This window comes from Lucilia sericata, unplaced genomic scaffold (assembly GCF_015586225.1).
Source record: "Lucilia sericata isolate MDLA Ls3-8-SP2 unplaced genomic scaffold, ASM1558622v1 Contig000659F_arrow, whole genome shotgun sequence".
Lineage (NCBI taxonomy): Eukaryota > Metazoa > Arthropoda > Insecta > Diptera > Calliphoridae > Lucilia > Lucilia sericata.
In genome coordinates this window covers 141,159-164,000 of record NW_023994664.1, presented here as the reverse complement: position 1 = coordinate 164,000, position 22,842 = coordinate 141,159, and the positions used below count along the sequence as shown (strand labels likewise).

The 22,842-nt window shown below is 29.6% G+C and overlaps 2 protein-coding genes across 8 annotated transcripts in view; both read left to right on the top strand.

Annotated features, from left to right (window-relative positions):
* LOC119607119 (piggyBac transposable element-derived protein 2-like) overlaps positions 1-20,764 on the top strand; it is a 31,968-nt gene extending 11,204 nt beyond the window's left edge. Inside the window, exon 2 of the mRNA XM_037960898.1 lies at positions 20,744-20,764. Coding sequence (XP_037816826.1) covers positions 20,744-20,764 — 21 coding nt within the window. The remainder of the gene's footprint in view (positions 1-20,743) is intronic.
* The window catches only part of LOC119607136 (serine-rich adhesin for platelets), a 61,149-nt gene that overhangs the window by 36,329 nt on the left and 1,978 nt on the right, over positions 1-22,842 (top strand). The window contains exons 2-3 of one of the 7 annotated variants that reach the window (XM_037960922.1): positions 5,866-5,920; positions 20,744-21,693. In XM_037960922.1, coding sequence (XP_037816850.1) covers positions 20,850-21,693 — 844 coding nt within the window. In that variant the 5' untranslated portion in view covers positions 5,866-5,920; positions 20,744-20,849. The other 6 variants (XM_037960924.1, XM_037960929.1, XM_037960927.1 and 3 more) reach the window with 6 other exon arrangements.

Genomic DNA, 22,842 nt, shown 5'->3' with positions numbered 1-22,842 from the left:
CAAAGTATTTTAAAAAATTTTTTATTTGTTTTAAAAATTTTTATTTTGAGCTGTCACCTTTTTGACAGATTACAAACCATACACATATTTTGTTAAATAGTTTAAAATACAAAAGTGTGTAGACAAATCTTTATGCATTATTTATCTATTTACCCTTTTCGAATCTTATCAAAAACAACATTTTGAAATAGATTAAATTATGCCAAAGTTGTTGGGTTTATTTGCATACATGTTTTTGTTTTTTTTTTGTTTTGTTTTTTGTTAAACAGATTTTTTTATTTTTGTTTACAATTTGTTTTAACATTTCACTAATAGCAAAAGTATTTCTTGGAATTTCTTAAGTTTATATTTTTGTTAAGTGTATTTATTTTTTTAGATTATTTTCGAAAGGCAAAAATATGCGTAGTAGAAATACTAGAGGAAAGATAGAGATACATACCAATGAAACAAAAAGTGTTAAAATTTTAATACAAAAACAAAATCCATAATAAAAATACTTGTATATTTCATTTATAATTTAGTTTATTATTTTGGGTGTTTATCTTGATTTGTTTATAATGCTATAATACTTTTAAACAATATATAAACAGGGTAATATAGTAACAATATAATTTAAAATAAATTATATTTTTTTTATTTCACAATATATAGATAATATTAGCCGTAATTAATTTTATATATATGTATATGCACGTAATGTTATGACGTAAACAAATTGTGGGAATTATTGTGTTGATAGCCCCGGCAATTAAATACAAATGTTGGAAACGTTATAATTAGATTAAGTCGAATTTGTTTATAGTTACTCAGCAGATTTGAACTTTCTGGCTTCTTTCGGGTTTTCATTGAACCGACTTTCAATACTCTCTCTCTCACTGATCGAAGCGATTGGCATCAAATTTTTCTCCTCTAAATCCTTTCCATATTCCTCTCAATAGTGTATACCATAGTCTGGACAATAGACTAGACTGGACTATAGACTGGACTATGGACTATAGACTGGACTATGGACTAGACTATAGTCTGCACTATAGACTAGACTATAGACTAGACTATAGTCTTAACTATAATCTGGACTATAGATTAGACTATAGTCTGGAATATACACTAGATTATAGTCTAGACTATAGACTAGACTATAGTCTGGACTATAGACTAGACTATAGTCTGGACTATAGACTAGACTATAGTCTTAACTATAGTCTGGACTATAGACTAGATTATAATCTAGGCTATAGATTAGATTATAGTCTAGACTATAGACTAGATTATAGTCTAGACTATAGACTAGACTATAGTCTGGACTATAGACTAGACTATAGTCTGGACTATAGACTAGACTATAGTCTGGACTATAGACTAGACTATAGTCTGGACTACAGACTAGACTATAGTCTGGACTACAGACTAGACTATAGTCTGGACTACAGACTAGACAATAATCTAGTCTATAGTCTAGACTATAGTCTGGACTATAGACTAGAATATAGTCTGACTATAGTCTGGACTATAGACTAGAATACAGTCTGACTATAGTCTAGACTATAGACAGTCTGGACTATAGACTAAACTATAGTCTGCACTATAGACTAGACTATAGTCTGTACTATAGACTAGACTATAGTCTTAACTAAACTCTGGACTATAGACTAGATTATAGTCTAGACTACAGACTAGACTATAGTCTGGACTACAGAATAGACTATAGACTGGACTACAGACTAGACTATAGTCTGTACTACAGACTAGACTATAGTCTGACCTATAGACTAGACTACAGTCTGACCTATAGACTAGACTATAGTATAGACTAGAATATAGTCTGGGCTATAGACTAGAATATAGTCTGGGCTATAGACTAAAATATAGTCTGACCTATAGACTAGACTATAGACTAGACTATAGACTAGAATATAGTCTGTACTATAGACTAGAATATAGTCTGGACTATAGACTAGACTATTGCCTGAACTATAGACTGGACTATAGACTAGACTATAGTCTGGACTATAGACTAGACTATAGTCTGGACTATATACTAGAATATAGTCTGGACTATATACTAGACTATAGTCTGGACTATACAGTAGTCTATAGACTAGACTATAGTCTGGACTATAGACTAGAGTATAGTCTGGAGTATAGACTAGACTATACTCTAAACTATAGACTGGACTATAGATTCGACTATAGACCGGACTATAGACTAGACTAGATCGGACTAACGGCATAAATTATTCATAAATAATTCACGTGTGTAACATACGTCATAACGATATGAGTAGATGCCCCATTTTATCTAAATTATAATATTTTTTTTTATTTATTTAATTCCAAAGCTAATTTGATAAATCCTTTAAATCTGCTTGCAACTAATTAAAAATATTATCAAAAGAAATCTAACAAAATTATTACTAACGGGTTTTTTTATATGTATATAGCCAAAGATCCAAAGGTCATTTCATAAAAAATTCCCAGAAATTAATCTGGTTTTTTGTAGTTTGTATTTTCAGAGGAATTGCAAAAAATTTCGTTATCAAAAGACAAAAGCTTGCTCACAAGCAAATTTAGCGCCAGTAAAATGAGGGGAATTTTAATTATTTTATATTCATATAAAAACTGACCAACTTTTTGGAGTAAAATTTTAGAGTGAATTCTGTACTACATATAACCTTTATATAAAGCTTTTGGATATGACAGATTCTTAGTAAAATATTGGTTATGTAAACATATTAATTTTATGAAAAAGGAATGGAAATATTCACTCTACTGTGAATTGAATTTTCAGTTGAAATATTTTCGAAATTTAATTTTCATTAGAAAAAGATGGACCAGTTTTTCAATTGAAAATGTTCCCTGTTTCGTTGTGAAATGTTTTACTGGAATTTTGTTAACAAATAAACAGCTGTTACGAACAAACTCAACTGTTGTGAAAGAACAGTTCTCGGAAAATTTATGATTTAAAATTTTTGGAAAGGTTGGAATAAAATAGAAAAAGAGTTTAGTAGATGCCCCATTATTCGTGAAATGATCGAATTTTCCGTTTTCCTTTAGTTAACAAGTCACAGTTATAAAATCAAAAGTTCAAAATGCACTATTGTGAATGAAATTAAAAAAAAAAAAAACATGTATAGGGAATGCATCACGATATATTCACGATGACAAGTTAGTCAAATTTCAGCAAGCTTAAAGTAGTAGTAGCAAGCAGTATTTTATGGTACAAATTTCCCTGAAAAATGTACTTTGTTGTCATATTTTTTAACTCCACTGTTTTTATTGCTTCTCTTTTTTGGCTCATACCAGGCATGGAAAATTTAAATTTTGAAATTGTTCTAACTTATAACAAAGAGAATACTTTTTACTAAACCAAATTTTCTCGAGACTATAGACTAGAATATATACTGGACTATAGACTCGACTAGACTATAGACTAGACTAAAGACTAGACTATAGACTAGACTATAGACAAGACTATAGACTGGACTATGCACTAGACTATATACTAGACTATAGACTAGACTATAGACTAGACTATAGACTAGACTATAGACTAGACTATAGACTAGACTATAGACTAGACTATAGACTAGACTATAGACTAGACTATAGACTAGACTATAGACTAGACTATAGACTAGACTATAGACTAGACTATAGACTAGACTATAGACTAGACTATAGACTAGACTATAGACTAGACTATAGACTAGACTATAGACTAGACTATAGACTAGACTATAGACTAGACTATAGACTAGACTATAGACTAGACTATAGACTAGACTATAGACTAGACTATAGACTAGACTATAGACTAGACTATAGACTAGACTATAGACTAGACTATAGACTAGACTATAGACTAGACTATAGACTAGACTATAGACTAGAACTATAGACTAGACTATAGACTAGACTATAGACTAGACTATAGACTAGACTATAGACTAGACTATAGACTAGACTATAGACTAGACTATAGACTAGACTATAGACTAGACTATAGACTAGACTATAGACTAGACTATAGACTAGACTATAGACTAGACTATAGACTAGACTATAGACTAGACTATAGACTAGACTATAGACTAGACTATAGACTAGACTATAGACTAGACTATAGACTAGACTATAGACTACTAGACTAGACTATAGACTAGACTATAGACTGGACTATAGACTAGACTATAGACTAGACTATAGACTGACTATAGACTAGACTATAGTCTGGACTATAGACTAGACTATAGACTAGACTACAGACTAGACTATAGACTAGACTACAGACTAGACTATAGACTAGACTATAGACTAGACTATAGACTAGACTATAGACTAGACTATAGACTAGACTATAGACTAGACTATTGACTAGACTATAGGCTAGACTATAGACTAGACTATAGGCTAGACTATAGACTAGACTATAGGCTAGACTATAGGCTAGACTATAGACTAGACTTTAGATTAGACAACAGACTAGACTATTGACTAGACTACAGACTAGACTATAGACTAGACAACAGACTTAGACTAGACAAAAGACTAGACAACAGACTGAACTATATACTAGACTACACTATAGATCATAGATTATACTATAGACTGTGGACTAAATTATGGACTTGACTTTGACTAGACTATATACTAGACTACAGACTAGGATATACTGTAGACTAGAATCTTGCCTATTTACTATTATGCGGACAATTTATCAAAAGTTCATAAGTTAGAAAAGGTACCGAAAATGAAGTTGGTGGTACCGCGGTGTCAAAAATATTAAAGTACTGAATTTTCCATGCCCGGCTCATACACTTTTAACAATTCTATAGGCCGTAAATGTTTAATTTCATGAGAATTTTGTAATACAATGATTTTATTTTATTTCTCAGTTTAACAATAAAAAAACAAAAAAAAAATTGTACAAGCAACACTTAATGCACAATAGTACGTATGTTTGCAAATGTTGTATACTCCAAAGTAATACAATAAAATAATAAACAATTATCAACGTACCGCAACAAAATTCACATGAAAATATTTTAAGTATCTACTCGTATGATGTATTTTTTTTTTTCGTGAATGCATCATGTATTTTGATATGATCAAAAATGAATCTCTTTTTTTTATATATGCATATTTATGGAGGAGCTTAGAAGCAAAGTAAGCTAACTCCAGTTTTATATTTGCTGGTGTGTTTAGTTATTTCTGTCAATAGCAATTTCGCTTTTGAGTCAAATACGGCAATCTCCATTAGAAGCAAATAATACGTACATTTCAAAATAAGTTATTGGTTATTTCAAGAAACATAAAAAGTTTAGATAGTTGTTTTTGCTTCTATAGCATTTTAAACATTATACGGTTGGTTGATTTTATTTTATATTTTCTATGTATAGAAGGCTATTTTGAGGTTTAGTTTTTGTTGATTGCATTTTTATATTTTATTTGTAAATAAATAATTTTTACTTATGTACGAATAATGATGCAGTTCATTTTCCAATGAAAATGCTAAAATTAATTTTAAATTGAATTGATTGTTAAGGTAATACGAATTGTATGTGTGTGTGTGTGAGTGTGTTAACCATGCATAATGATGAGTTTTGTTTGCATACTAAGTAAAAGCGAAATTTTATTAAATTTCAATTGAATTGAATTTATTTTTATTTTTTGAAAACATGCACTAGATTTGTATTAATTAAAATGAAATTGTTACTTTACAATGAAATCGTATTTTTCATTAAACTAAAAACGCATTGAAGAAAAATGTAAATTTGTCATGTATAATATTGTAAATTTGAAGTAATTATCGAAGCTATTATAATAATTATTAATTTTTTCCGTTTTTTTATTTTTTATTTACAGGTAAAATTAGCAGAAATTTTGAAACCACAATAAGAAGCTGTTATTTCTATATGAGGTAATTTGCAATTTCTTTTAAAACTTCTATGACAGCAACTTATTTTAATATGTAATTTATTTATAATTTTTTTTTTTGCATAATAGTGGTTTTTATTTAAATATATAAATATGAGACATCATCTGAAATTAAATGTTATAGTGATAATAGTTATTCTTAAGAATGATTAGTTTGCTCAAGGAAAAGTTGTCAGTTTTTATTTTAAAAAAATAATGATTTTATTTATTGAAATTATTACTCATGAAAATTTACCAAACCAAGCTTGCAATAGTTTGAAACATAAAGTCGAGGGTTCGACTTTTTTACATTTAAAAAAGTCGATTTTCTGAATTCATGAAAAGTCGATTTTCTGAATTCATGAAAAGTCGATTTTCTGAATTCATGAAAAGTCAAGTTTTCAACTCTATAGAAGATAGATAGATAGATAGATAGATAGATAGATAGATAGATAGATAGATAGATAGATAGATAGATAGATAGATAGATAGATAGATAGATAGATAGATAGATAGATAGATAGATAGATAGATAGATAGATAGATAGATAGATAGATAGATAGATAGATAGACAGATAGATAGATAGAAAGATAGAAAGATAGAATGGTAGATAGATAGATAGATAGATAGATAGATAGATAGATAGATAGAGATAGATAGATAGATAGATAGATAGATAGATAGATAGATAGATAGATAGATAGATAGATAGATAGATAGATAGATAGATAGATAGATAGATAGATAGATAGATAGATAGATAGATAGATAGATAGATAGATAGATAGATAGATAGATAGATAGATAGATAGATAGATAGATAGATAGATAGATAGATAGATAGATAGATAGATAGATAGATAGATATATAGATAGATAGATAGATAGATAGATAGATAGATAGATAGAGATAGATAGATAGATAGATAGATAGATAGATAGATAGATAGATAGATAGATAGATAGAGATAGATAGATAGATAGATAGATAGATAGATAGATAGATAGAAAGATAGAATGGTAGTTATAGATAGATAGATAGTGTAGTAGCTAGATGATAGATAGTGCTCGATAGTGATAGATAGCTCGATGATGATAGATAGCGCTGTAGATAGCTCGCTCGCTGCTGCTAGCGTCGCTCGCTAGCTCCGCTCGCTCGATAGATGTGCTAGATCGATGATGGTAGTATGATAGATAGCTAGATGGTGATAGTGTAGTAGATAGTAGATAGCTAGATGATAGCTAGCTAGTAGTGATCGATAGCTCGTGGTCGTTGCCTCGGGTGATCTTTCGCTCATATCCCGTCTTTCTCTCCTTTCCATTTATTCCTCATCCTTAAAGAAGTTCTTAACTTATTTCACAATTTCATTTGCTTTATTTTCAAAAATTTCCTTCTTTCTTAATAAATATGGCATGACATGTTCCTCACAGTAAACGAACTGACTTCATGACGAAAGACAAACTCAAGATCACATTTAGAGTGTGGATGAAATTTCAATGAATTTAGCACACCACCATCACCCACCAAACAGCAAACAAACAAAGAAACATTAAATCATAAGTCTGTCTTCGTTAGCAACTAAAACCAACAAAACAAAACTATTGCAAATAATACAGATTTAGATGGTTACCTACCAACAGGTAAAACCAACTATACATACCACAGTTAAAAAAAAAGAGTTTTTTAAGCTTAAAAGACATGACAAGACCAGACACAGACCTTAAGTGAGTCACTGACTCACCACCAACTTCTAGTAGTAGTTCTACAAAATGCCAGACAATGAAATGTGGTGTCATTTCAAAATTATTTATGTTTTTACTAATAAAAATCACGGTTTTGAAGAATTGAAACAATATTATAGATAAAGATAAAAAATAATTATGAAAATGTTCGTTAAACATTCGAGGGAGTAAGAGGTCAGTCATATTATTCATGGTATGTGCTAACAGGAACTTGGTAACAAGTTGAAAAATTTCTTTTTTTTTTAAATACTTTGAATTCTCACCTTAAATAATTCTTTAGAAATTCTATGGCTACCATCCCACACATGAGTAATTGCTTAAGCAATTTATTGTGGGGTATACCCTGATTTCTTATTTGAGAAAAAAAAAACACTTGTCTTATCTTGTAGAATATACACAATATAAAAAAGTATTTATTAGTTATTGATATTAGTCACTTATTTTTGGGAGAATTCTATAAAGTTTATCACCTTTTTTGTAAAAGTAACACGTGGTTTGTTTATTTATTTTTGTTTTTGTTCTTTTATTACCCAACGTCATGTTAGCTTTAATATGTACTATGTAGTTGTTGTTGTGCCCGTTTTTTTTTTTTTTAATTTCATTTTGTAAATAAAGAGCAAAAAGAAATTACTGTCAATTCTCATGTGCTCATTCAATGTTTTTTTTTTATTATTATTTGTTTTGTTTTCATCTTTGGTTACCTATATGAATGAATTTTTAATACATGTTTGTTTTGTTGTGTTTATTTTTTTTCTTTATGCCAGCACTTTCCTTCATGTATACATTTTTTTTGTATACCAGACTCTTCTTGATTATAGTTTGTTTGTCCAAAATCATAAATTACAACAAAAACAAGAAAGATCAATAAAACATTTATATTTACATACATATATGTACGTATGTATGTATAAAGCAGTAAATAAACCAGGAAGGGGTGTGTGTTTTCTGTTTCTTTTATTGTTTTTGTTGTTACACTTAGAACTGATTACTTTTTCATCATTATATTATAATTTTTACTTGCATTGTTTTTGTTTTTAACATTTTATTTTGCAAACGTCAGTGTTGTTAATATGGGTACCAAAACTAAACTATATTTTTAAGTACTTTTTTTGATTTTTTGTTAATTATACCCTACACCACTTTAGTGGGGAGGGTATATTGGATTTGTGCTGATGTTTGTAACGCACAATAATATTGGTCCTATACCCACCTTAAAGTATAACAATCGGCTTAGAATCAATTTCTGAGTCGATTTAGCTATGTCCGTCCGTCTGTCCGTCCATGTAAACCTTGTAATCAAACTACAGGTCGCAATTTTAAAGATAATCCAATGAAATTTGGCACATGATTTTCTATTGTTCCAGGGACGAAGCCTATTGAAAATGGTTAATTTCGTTCCATTATTTCACCTAGCCCCCATAAAACTGAACCCCCGTATATGGCGTGTAAACCTTGTAATCAAACTACAGGTCGTAATTTTGAAGATAATTCAACGAAATTTGGCAGATGATCTTCTATGGTACCGAAGACGAAGCCTACTGAAAATGGTTAATATCGGTCCATTTTCTCACCTAGCCCCCATACAACTGAACCCCCGAATAGGGCTTGTAAACCTTTTAATCAAACTACAGGTCGCAATTTTGAAGATAATTCAATGAAATTTGGCAGATGATCTTCCATGGTACCGGAGACGAAGCCTACTGAAAATGGTTAACATCGGTCCATTATTTCACCTAGACCCCATACAACTGAACCCGACAAATAGGGATTTTAAATTTATAATTATGTTTAATATACTCGCATCTCGACAAAAAGCTGCAAAACCAAGTTCTGTACTAGCCTTGATGACTCTCATGAATTTTATAATCATAGGGTCTCATTTGACCATAGCCCCTATACAAATCCCCCTTCAAAATTTGACTTAAATGTCCACAATTTTATTCAACAATAAATGGCTTAAGTATAATTCAAGGCAAGGTGCAATTCAACTGAAGTGCTTTATTATGAAAACAAAATCACATTTCATTTTTGTAACAGGTGTAGGGTATTATATGGTTTCCTCGCCCGACTATAATTTCTTACTTGTTTTTTGTTAATTTTTTTAATATTTTGATAAAGAGGCGAACTGTTGAGGGAGTTCTGCGGAGCCAATAGACTTTTTTTAAAAAAAGTCGAAAGCCAGAGACCTAAGTAAGCTTTTCTAAAGGATTGAGCTGCGCTGAATCCGTATCTGGACATCAATCACATCCGTTTTTCGAGATATCGTGCCAAGTTTGAGAAAACCCCGCTTTATTTATAAAATTTGTTATGTCAGCTTAATGTTTAATCGGTGGACAAACCTACTACTACTATATCTTGTTTATTCTCCGAATATTCTTTACTTTAAGTTTGAAACACCTATTAATTCCAAAAAAAAATGTTATAGGTATTACCTTTGTTTACAGTAAAAACTTCAACGAATGACAAACAAGACAAACCACTCAATAACAGTTTTGTCAACTCATTGTTGTTCCAAGCACTGCTCAATACTAGATCTCTGGGTTAAAAATTTTTTGGTCCGTAAAACCCATTTACTAAAGCACTGCTTAGTAAGTGCAGTTTCTGCGCCCCCAAAAAGTACCCATTTTTCGCAAATTAGTATGTAATTTGTTCATCTCCCATCCCTATTACTTAATATTATATTGTCATCATCGTCATAATCTTCGTCATCATTATTATCGTGCCCGTATTTCGATAATACTATACTATTGAAAATTATTAACGTGCCGAAGACGATGAATGCGAATGGTGTATGAGAGTATTCGGTAGATGTTGTGTTGACTAAAAACTTGCTAATAAATTTTCATTCACTTCATTTCAATTTCAGTTGTTCAACAATAATCACATAAAAATTGTTATAACGGTGTGTTTTTTGAAATAAAATTTCTTTACGTTTTAATTGAGAAACCAAATAAATAAAAAAAAACAAACAAGTATAAAAAATACAAATATAAAAAAATTAATTAAAATTAAAAAAAAATATGTGTGCAATATTTAAATATAAAAGAAAATTAAAAAAAAAATAAAGAAACGTGTCACAAAACTATTTTCATTCATAACGTTTTTTTAAAAACTTTTTTATTTAATACAAGTATTTTCTATTTGTGGACGTGCCTTAAATGTGGTGGCTTTTTAATTCATTTTTCAAAATACACATCAAAATGAAAATGTGTGTGTTGTTCTGAATATTGTTTAAAAATAAATATTGAAATAAACCAAAAAAGCTTATTTGGTGGCAACTTCCGTCGTCGTTGGTTTTTTTTTTCAATGAATATAAATGTGTTTGATAATTTATTATAAATTGCACGTCTTAATGACCGGGCTAATCATTTAAACAGAAATCTTTGTAAGCTTTACACTTCTCTAAAGTTGATTAAATTGTCATTAATTTATTTATAACCAAAAATAAAATAAATAAAAATATTCCATTTAATAACTTCATTAAGAAACAAAAACGTTGACAAATAAGGTGTGTGTGTGTGTGTGTGCAAGAGTGCGTGTTTTCTTTTTTTGTTTTGTTTATATTTGTTTAAGTGTCAAAAGGAAGACAACCCTACCTAATCCGGTTTGTTAACAACGTAAACAAAACAACAACAACTTTGTTTAAGACAATTATATGGCTTCAACGTTAATCCCTAGTAGTGTTAGTAGTTTGGGAACAGAAGAATTAATTCAGCGTAAGAATTTTAATTAAAAATAAATAAACTTACATACATGCATATCTATCTACTATAAAAAAAGATTTGTAGAAAACTATAAAAAAACCCAAAAGTAAAAGAATTTTGTTTACACTAACGGTGTAAAGGTGTTTCGTTTAATGTGACCAGATTGTTTAAGTTATCTGGCAACTTTAAAAGAAAAGGATAAACAAATGATAATGCAGTGTTGTCAATTGCAAATTGTGTGTAAAAGTGTTAATATAAAGTGAAAAATAGCAAAAATTAATTATAACTTCGTTATTTTATAGCCGATTTTAAAGTTTCATAACTTATTTACTAGATAATATTTTAAGGAATATGTAGAATATTAAAATTGCAAATTATGACTAAAAGTTTTAGTAATATAAACTGAAAAGTAGCAAATATGAAATTTGGTTATGGTGGGTAGAAAAAACTATTATAGCTGGCTTATTTTATTGCCGATTTTAAAGTTTTATAACTTATTTTAAAGATAACATATTGTGAAATGAAAGTTTACTAAAATATTGCCTTTTAAAATTGCTACCTTTAAAAATATTACCTTTTAAAATTGCTAAATTTATTTGAAATAAAAAATAGTGATTTTATATAGTTATAGAAGAGATATCTAAATTATTTCAAAAACAGTTTTATGATAAAAATTATTATAACTTATGACTTATAGGTTTGTTGTAAAATAAAGGCGAAATGGGAGTAGGATAACAGAGGTTAAACCTTTATTTTGAAGTCAACATTTATAGGATTTTCAGATAGCGTAACAAATTATATAAATAAAGTGTTGAAAATGCCGAAAAACAGCAAATTCAGAGGTCTGATTCGTTTTCAATGCAACTTAAGCCATTAAAAAAGTAGACTTTTTGATCTTTGGATCAAACATTTGCTAACATAAGGTTTGAAAAAAAAACCGTATTTGACCATATTAAAATTATTTATACCATTTATTACGTCATTTGAAAGTTAAATATGTCGGTTTGAAAACAAAAGTTTATGGCACGACTGAGATCTATAGAAAAGTATACCTTAAGTTTTGACTTTTATCAAATTGTGTTTGTGGAACTAACTGTAGTTTAAAGTTTTGAATTTAAGCTAAGTTTAATTAACGATGAGATAAACTGAGAACCGCTATTTTGCCCTTATTTACCAACACACAAAGTGAATGTCGTGTGGGAACGGATTTTTTCTAATTTTGCACAACATTCACTATATTGTTAATTTTTACTTTATAATTTTTTTTTTTTCAAATACAATTTTCCTCTATAAAAAATTCATCCAATTATTTATTGTTTAAATTTGTTTAAATCGTTAGCGCACTAAAAATTTCCCAGAATTGTTTATTTAATATTAAAGTAAATTACAAATTTTATATGTTTATAACTACATAAAGTAAAATTTGATTGGATTTTCCCAGAATTTTAAATGTTTTTTTTTTTTTTTTGCAATTATAGCAAATGTTGTGTAGTTGTCATTAAAATGTTGTTTAATATTGATTGAAAATTTGGATAACAAAATAATGATATGTAATAAAATATACTACACAATTAAAAATTCCGAAAAAAAAAATAAAATTCGCAAAAATAAAGAAAATTCCTGAAAAATAAACTAAATGCCAAATTGAAATTTTCAAATGAATTTGGTTTCAAAGAAACATAAATTACAAAATTTCTGACTAAAGCGTGAGTGAATGAGTAACCCGGAGTTCTGTAGGTATCACTTAATTAGTTTGAAATTTTTAGCAGATGCTAAAAGACCAGCTTGATGACGATGTTTACGAAATATGTTTGTATGTTTCGATACGATTTCATTTTACTTTAGAAATCCTGAAACTAAAACGAGTTTTAATAATTTCATCATAAACTCACACTCATCATAACATAATCCCTCTCTCTCTGATATTAATGCATAACAGGGTTGGAAAATTCAGTACTTTAGTAATTTTTTCAGTACTTTTTGATACCGAAAAATATCCCCACACGTTTTTTGTCCTTTTTCTAACTTAGAAACTTCTAGACCATTCTATTCTATACACTAGTCTATAGTGTAAGCTATAGTCTAGTCTATAGTCTAGTCTATAGTCTAGTCTATAGTCTAGTCTATAGTCTAGTCTATAGTCTAGTCTATAGTCTAGTCTATAGTCTAGTCTAAAGTCTAGTCTACAGTCTAGTCTATAGTCTAGTCTATAGTCTAGTCTATAGTCTAGTCTATAGTCTAGTCTATAGTCTAGTCTATAGTCTAGTCTATAGTCTAGTCTATAGTCTAGTCTATAGTCTAGTCTATAGTCTAGTCTATAGTCTAGTCTATAGTCTAGTCTATAGTCTAGTCTATAGTCTAGTCTATAGTCTAGTCTAAAGTCTAGTCTATAGTCTAGTCTATAGTCTAGTCTATAGTCTAGTCTATAGTCTAGTCTAGTCTATAGTCTAGTCTAGTCTAGTCTAGTCTAGTCTAGTCTATAGTCTAGTCTATAGTCTAGTCTATAGTCTAGTCTAGTCTATAGTCTAGTCTAGTCTATACTATAGTCTAGTCTAGTCTATAGTCTAGTCTATAGTCTAGTCTATAGTCTAGTCTATAGTCTAGTCTAGTCTATAGTCTAGTCTATAGTCTAGTCTATAGTCTAGTCTATAGTCTAGTCTATAGTCTAGTCTATAGTCTATAGTCTAGTCTATAGTCTAGTCTATAGTCTAGTCTATAGTCTAGTCTATAGTCTAGTCCAACGGTTCCCAAATGGGGGTCCGCGGACCCCTAGTGGTCCGTAGTAAAATCCTAGGGGGTCCGCGAAGACGAACGAAAAAAACCACGAATAAAAAATATTCTGCTTTTATATGTATGTACAAATATCTCCAATTTTTGTGCAATAATCCCAAATTTTTTGGTGACTTTTTGAATTTTATTTTTTCGGTTGTTTATCAGGAAGAAGCTAGGCCCTACAAATTTATTGTATAACTTTCATAAAGTAAAGTATTGTGTGATTTGTAATTTTTATTTCCTGTATATGTAATGGTTTTTATTTCAGACAAATAATACTCTGCCTTACAATTAAATTAGGGATACTGGTATTCCGGAGTATGAAGTTCAATTCAAAGACAAGCTTATTACAGATTTAAGTTTATCAAATTGTAAGCAAAAGTGTTCTTGTTTGAAAGAACTAAAATTATATATTTCCAAAACAGAGGTGACTCTTTATGCATCTCTTTATAAATATTCCAATCCGACGTGATACACAGATTTTAACTTGATTTTGTCGACCAATACATATTATTAAATTAACATCAGAAAATCCGTAGCGTTTCGCGTAAATATGTAGCCAAAAACCATGAAGTAAAATAATTCGTTGGTATTTTAAAATTCAAATTTAAGTTCCAAATTCACAGTACTTTAACAAAGAGTTCAAATCATATATTATGCGGATAACGCATTCCGCAACAACATAGAAGAAGTCCAACTTTCTTATATTATTTTCCAGAAAACTTAGCTCACTTACTCAGTTCACCCTTTGCAATCGCAACAAATTTTTAAAACGTGACTCCTTAAGCACATGTGACAATATTTGATAAAGAAACCTTTTCGCTACCTTGAAGAAAAATGAACATGAAAGATCTCACGATCATAAAATTAAACATCATGTAAACATATCAACAAAGAAGTCATTCTATCTTCAAAACATGCAATTGAAAACCTATCTGAAATATTATATATTCTCAATGTACGGGAATATTTTATAGATATGACATCTCTACATTTATTAGACCTAGGGATTAATGAACTAGGTCAACTTTCGGATGGACAATTATTTAGAACAATAAGATATCAAAATATGTATGGGGGTCCGCGAAATTAAATAAGTTCTTCAAGGGGTCCGCGAAGTAAAAATCGGTGGGAACCGCTGGTCTAGTCTATAGTCTAGTCTATAGTCTAGTCTATAGTCTAGTCTATAGTCTAGTCTATAGTCCAGTCTATAGTCTAGTCTATAGTCTAGTCTATAGTCTAGTCTATAGTCTAGTCTATAGTCTAGTCTATAGTCTAGTCTATAGTCTAGTCTATAGTCTAGTCTGTAGTCTAGTCTAGTCTATAGTCCAGTCTATAGTCCAGTCTATAGTCCAGTCTATAGTCTAGTATATAGTCTTGTCTGAAGCCTAGTCTATAGTCTAGTGTATAGTCTAGTCTATAGTCTAGTCTATAGTCTAGTCTATAGTCTAGTCTATAGTCTAGTCTATAGTCTCGTCTTTAGTCAAATCTATAGAATAGTTTACAGTCGTCTAGCGGAAAGTTAGTACTTCAAAATTTCAATTTTCCATGTCTGATTTACAACATTTCAAATAAATATTTTTAATCTCTCTTTTTAAAGTTGCTCTCTCACAAGATCAACAATCCTGACATAAATTATTTGATATCCTTTTGTAAATAATTCTCTTGTTTCACTAAAAGCGTGTGTCTTTTTGAATAACTATTCTGAGAATTTATGAAATCTACCCTCCTTTCGCTCTCTCTCTCTCTCTTAATTTTCTGAAAAACCTGGAATACAATACATATTGTTGTTTGCTCTTTCTTTGAATTTGCCTGCTTGTGCATGTCTTGTGTTCTTTGTAAAATATTTTTTTCCAAACAAAAGGATTTAATTCTCAAATAACAATTCATTTCATTCTTTTTACATTTTATTTTCTACTCTAACGTTTATATTTCTCATTCTGTTTTGTGAAGTGTTAGAGAGAGGAGGGTTGTGTGTTAGAGTGTAAAGCAAAAAAAGGGTCTTTGATAAAATTTCGATTATATTGAAAGAAGAGACCTTTTAATTGAATGATAGTGTGAGTGATGAAATTAAATGTTTTTCTTAAAAAAAAACTTATTGACTGTAAACATTTTGCAAATTTTTTTATGGACTAAAGTGAGAAATAATTAAAGAATTTTCTTTGAAGTAAGATTTTGAAAAGTGAGAGTTTGAAATAAGTTGAAAATATTGAAGAAAATTTTTAACATGAAAATTGAATTTACTACAAATTTATTTGAATTAAAACATGGATTAAAAAAAGTGAAGGAAATAAGAATTTTACCGTTTAATAAATGGATTCGTAATAGATATTTGAAAATATTTAATTTCAAATTCATAAATTATTCTAAAAAACAAATTGGATTTAAAACTGGAAGATTTTAAAGTGCATGAAGTAAAAAATTTTACTTTTCAAAATGAATTCGTAACATTGGATAACATTTTAATAACAGAAGTTATTCTGAATACAAATCGGATTTTAAAGTGATTAAATTTGAATACAATTTCAAATTCATAAGTTGTTCCTATCACAAATTGGATTTTAAACTGGATAATTTAGAAGTGATTAAAGAATGAACTTTTCTATTAACAAATGGACTCGTAAAGGAAATTTGGAATATACCTAATATTAAAATTTATACATTTTATAATTTAAAAGTGATTTTTAAGAATTATATTTCAAATGAACAGAAACTATGGATAATTCAATAACTTAATAATTTGGTATGCTTTTATAATTTCACAACAATATGAAATATTGATAATAAACACATGATGAAGTAACAAAAATGAAGATGACAAATAGAAATCGTATAAAAACAAATTGATGAGAATTATAAAAAATTATTTAAGGAACTTTCCCGGGAATTTTCAACAATTTGATTTCTAAACTTAGATTTCTATAGTTAAAATTTACGAAAAGTCGACTTTTAGAACTTTTTAAAGAGGATATTTAAGGTTATTTTTATATGAAGTTGAATATCTCTTAAAATTATCTAAAACTTTGCAGACAATATACCAGAATTTATGAACTTCCCGAGAATTTTCAGCATAATCTAATCATTAGATCTAGATCTGCAAAAAAAATTCTTCGTCTTTTTTCGTACAAGTCGACTATACTTTTTGGCTTTGTTAGGGCAACAAGTCGATTCTTCGAATGTCGACTCTATTTTAATTTTTTTCAGCATAATCTAATCATTAGATCTAGATTTGCAAAAAAAATCTTCTTTTTTTTTTTTCTTACAAGTCGACTATACTTTTTGGCTTTGTTAGGGCAAAAAGTCGATTCTTTGAAAGTCGACTCTATTTTACTTTTTTCAATAATTCTGAAAACAATTCCAAAATAATGCCGGAAATAAGTTCTATATTTCTAAACCACTTTATAATAAATTTGCTTTAAATTAAAAATTAAATAGAGATTAAAATTTCGTTAGAAAACATTGAACTTTTAAAATATTAATAGAAAATTTTATCTATAAAATGCTTCCACCGGATGTCTGCCAAGTACGATTTGTATAAATTGATATAACTATAAAACACATTATCAAAATTTTATTCTGATATCAAATTTATTATGAGCAATCGATTTTATACTTCGCCATCTTAATAAGGAAGGTAATTCCAAAATAGGTAGGAGACACGAAAATCATTAAGAAGATCGATTTCCTTACTTTTGATAACTCTAAGTGTAAACATATTTAAACCAAATAATTCTGCTCAGTGCTAAATTGAGACGCAAAATAAAATGGAAAAATTGTACAGAAAAGCATAAAAAATACTCTATTTCAATTTTCCTCGAATAAAATATTTTCCAACTAAAATTCATTAAATATCATTTCACATAGATACACACACTACATACAGCAGCAAGCAGCACATCAACTACGTCTATTGCGTTGTTCTATTACTCTCTATACGTAGAATTCGAATATTCTTTTATCCGTTATTTCTAGGAATTATTTGCCTGAGTTGTTTTTTTTTTTTGCCAACTCTCTCAGTTGTTGTTCGTTTGTTTGCATGGATATTGGGAAAAGTATTAGAGAAAGAGCGTGTGTACGATTTTCATCTGCAACCTCATCATCATCAGCATATTTTGTTCACATTATAAACAAAATACAATTTCCAGATATTTATTTTTTTTTTGTTTTTCATTTATTAGAAAAATCTTTGGTGTTTTTTGTTTTCTGCTAGTCTAATATTGTATTTGGCTTGAGGGTTAATATGAAGATTTTTTTTTTGTGAAATATTTAATACTCATTACAATTACTCTTCAAATCAGTTCGGTTGAAAATACTGAAATATAGCTGGAAAACAGTAGAATAGAAAAAAAAGGAATAATTGAAATTTTCTAGAAAATAGCAAAAATAACATTTTCCTTTAAAGTAAAGTTTTTAAGCTGAAATTTAATGTTATAGAAATTATATATAATTTCTATTACTTAACGGTAGGTGGGTGTTTTCAAAATTAATCTATTTGAACTTTAATCTATTTGAACTTTAAACAATTTCTGACGTTTTGCAAGTTTCGAATTTAAATATTAAAAAGAATGTAAATAATTCTTAAGTTTAAAAATTTTAGATTTTTAAGCCAAGATCGAAAATTGGAACTTATGTTCGAACATTTTTTAAAAGCATTTAAAAATTACAATTTTATTTGAGATCAATTTCAAACTTGTAAATTTTATAAATAAGTATGTAATTTGAAACTTGAAACATTAAAAATTCAGTTCTCTTCTACATTGTTTAGTTCTAGTTCAGTTCTAGTTCTGTTCTAGTTCTGTTCTAGTTCAGTTCTAGTTCTAGTTCAGTTCTAGTTCAATTTCCAGTTCAGTTCTAGTTCGGTTCTAGTTCAGTTCTAGTTCAGTTCTAGTTCAGTTCTAGTTCAGTTCTAGTTCAGTTCTAGTTCAGTTCTAGTTCAGTTCTAGTTCAGTTCTAGTTCAGTTCTAGTTCAGTTCTAGTTCAGTTCTAGTTCAGTTCTAGTTCAGTTCTAGTTCAGTTCTAGTTCAGTTCTAGTTCAGTTCTAGTTCAGTTCTAGTTCAGTTCTAGTTCAGTTCTAGTTCAGTTCTAATTCAGTTCTAGTTCTGTTCTAGTTCAGTTCTAGTTCAGTTCTAGTTCTGTTCCAGTTCAGTTCTAGTTCAGTTCTAGTTCAGATCTAGTTCAGTTCTAGTTCAGTTCTAGTTCAGTTCTAGTTCAGTTCTAGTTCAGTTCTAGTTCAGTTCTAGTTCAGTTCTAGTTCAGTTCTAGTTCAGTTCTAGTTCAGTTCTAGTTCAGTTCTAGTTCAGTTCTAGTTCAGTTCTAGTTCAGTTCTAGTTCAGTTCTAGTTTCAGTTCTAGTTCAGTTCTAGTTCAGTTCTAGTTCGTTCGCTTCTAGTTTCAGTTCTAGTTCCTAGTTCTAGTTCAGGTTATAGTTCAGTTCTAGTTCAGTTCTAGTTCAGTTCTAGTTCAGTTCTAGTTCAGTTCTAGTTCAGTTCTAGTCAGTTCTAGGTCAGTTCTAGTTCAGTTTCTAGTTTCAGTTCATGTTCTAGTTCAGTCTAGTATCAGTTTCTAGTTCAGTTCTACTTCTAGTTCTAGTTCAGTCTCGTAGTTCTGAGTTCTAGTTTCATTTCTAGTTCAGTTTCTAGTCAGTTTCTAGGTTCAGTTCTAGTTCAGTTCTAGTTTCAGTTCTAGGTTCATTTCTCGTTTCATTTCTAGTTAGTTTCTCGTCAGTTTCTAGTCTGTCAGTTCTAAGTTCAGTTCTAGTTCAGTTCTAGTTCAGTTCTAGTTCAGTTCTAGTTCAGTTCTAGTTCAGGTTCTAGTTTCAGTCTAGTTCAGTTCTAGTTCAGTATCAGTCTAGTCAGTTCTGGTTCAGTTCTAGTTCAGTTCTAGTTCAGTTCTAGTTCAGTTCTAGTTCAGTTCTAGTTCAGTTCTAGTTCAGTTCTAGTTCAGTTCTAGTTCAGTTCTAGTTCAGTTCTAGTTCAGTTCTAGTTCAGTTCTAGTTCAGTTCTAGTTCAGTTCTAGTTCAGTTCTAGTTCAGTTCTAGTTCAGTTCTAGTTCAGTTCTAGTTCAGATCTAGATCAGTTCTGGTTCAGTTTTAGTTTAGTTCTAGTTCAGTTCCAATTCAGTCCTAGTGCGGTATAATTTTAGTTTTATTTGAGGTTAAATTTTACCATTTTACAAGTTTCGAACTTAAAAGCAATGACTTACTCTTTAAACATTAATACTAGGTTAATAAAACGTTGATATTTTTATATAATCTGGTTCAGTTTTAGTTTAGTTCTAGTTCAGTTCCAATTCAGTCCTAGTGCGGTATAATTTTAGTTTTATTTGAGGTTAAATTTTACCATTTTACAAGTTTTGAACTTAAAAGCAATGACTTACTCTTTAAACATTAATACTAGGTTAATAAAACGTCGATATTTTTATATAATCGTTTCAAATAAAATCCCACGTTTAAAAAAATACTTTTAAATTCTACGAATATGACCACCAATTTAATAGAATTTTTTCTAACCACAAACATATTACCTCCTTAATACGTAGAAATACTTTTTTAACAAATTAAATTTAAAAATTGTTTTTAATTTTAAATATTTCTTTCCTTCATTTACAGTTACACTTAACAACCAACTAGTTAAAACAAAAGAGAAATAGAAACACAAATGTCAATGGAAAATCCCCATAATTTTGTATAAAAAACGTTTTAATTATAAATTCAGATGGGTCACCGTTTTAGTAAAACTGCTGCAAATAATATTGCTGCTAAAACAACGACAACAACAACAACAACTACTACAGAAAAAGCATTTACCACAACAACAAATATAATACCTATACCTAACGGTAATCAACAGCAACAACAACAATTTGTAGGACCCACTATAAATTTACAAATACAAGAAAGTCCTACCACCACTACTACCTGTAGTGGAAGTAACGATAATAATCTTATAACAACAACAGCTGGCATTTTACAGCAAACTAATAGTATTAGCAATAGTTTAACATCAGTTAATAATTTATCGTGTGGACGTCAGATAATCATTAAAATTCAATTGGCTAAAATGGAAAACGGAAATGAAACATCATTATCACAACAACAACAACAACTGCAACAGGACACTAGCACTACTACTACTAATAATACTACCACTTCCTTGGAAAGTTTAACAGCTGATTGTAATCTCAATTCCCGAGAATTAGCCACAACAACAACAGTAACAGCAGCGGGTACACAATTTTTAAATCTTACCTTAAATGGTAGTAGTAATCCTCCTTCATCATTGTCTTCAACAACATCATCATCATCTTCTGCTTCATTATTTAGAACTGCTGGCAGTTCTTTGAATAGAAATAATAATTATTTGAATAAAAATAGTGGCACGACGAGTTCAGGTGCCATGTCAAGACTTGAACGTCCGGAACGTTTTAATTCTTTACAATTCAATGATGAAATTGTCGAACAAAATATTGGTGAAATTGTTGAGTATTGTGAAGTTTTGGAAGATCATCATCAACTACCACAACCTGGTAGTAGTTCGCATATGCTAGCAATTAATGAAGGTAAGGAATTGAATTGAAGATAAGGAAAAAAATCAAAGATTAGAAATTACATTTGAACAAAATTTTAAATGTAAAATAATCTCTTGATAGAAAAATTTATAACATTCGGACTTTTGTTTGAAGAAATTTTAGAGTTTTTAAAATTGTTTGTAAATCGTGAGAGATCTTAAAAATTTTCCAAAACTCGGATTTAATTTCGCAACATTTTAGATATTTTGAACTTATATTATAAAGTCTCAAAATTGTAAGTTCTAGCTTAGTTCTAGTTCAATTAGTCAGTTCTAGTTCAGTTCTAGTTCAGTTCTAGTTCAGTTCTAGTTCAGTTCTAGTTCAGTTCTAGTTCAGTTCTAGTTCAGTTCTAGTTCAGTTCTAGTTCAGTTCTAGTTCAGTTCTAGTTCAGTTCTAGTTCAGTTCTAGTTCAGTTCTAGTTCAGTTCTAGTTCAGTTCTAGTTCAGTTCTAGTTCAGTTCTAGTTCAGTTCTAGTTCAGTTCTAGTTCAGTTCTAGTTCAGTTCTAGTTCAGTTCTAGTTCAGTTCTAGTTCAGTTCTAGTTCAGTTCTAGTTCAGTTCTAGTTCAGTTCTAGTTCAGTTCTAGTTCAGTTCTAGTTCAGTTCTAGTTCAGTTCTAGTTCAGTTCTAGTTCAGTTCTAGTTCAGTTCTAGTTCAGTTCTAGTTCAGTTCTAGTTCAGTTCTAGTTCAGTTCTAGTTCAGTTCTAGTTCAGTTCTAGTTCAGTTCTAGTTCAGTTCTAGTTCAGTTCTAGTTCAGTTCTAGTTCAGTTCTAGTTCAGTTCTAGTTTAGTTCTAGTTCAGTTCTAGTTCAGTTCTAGTTCAGTTCTAGTTCAGTTCTAGTTCAGTTCTAGTTCAGTTCTTGTTCAGTTCTGTTCTAGTTCAGTTCTAGTTCAGTTCTAGTTCAGTTCTAGTTCAGTTCTAGTTCAGTTCTAGTTCAGTTCTAGTTCAGTTCTAGTTCAGTTCTAGTTCAGTTCTAGTTCAGTTCTAGTTCAGTTCTTGTTCAGTTCTGTTCTAGTTCAGTTCTAGTTCAGTTCTAGTTCAGTTCTGGTTCAGTTCTAGTTCAGTTCTGGTTCAGTTCTAGTTCAGTCCTAGTTCAGTTCTAGTTTAGTTCTGGTTCAGTTCTAGTTCAGTTCTAGTTCAAGT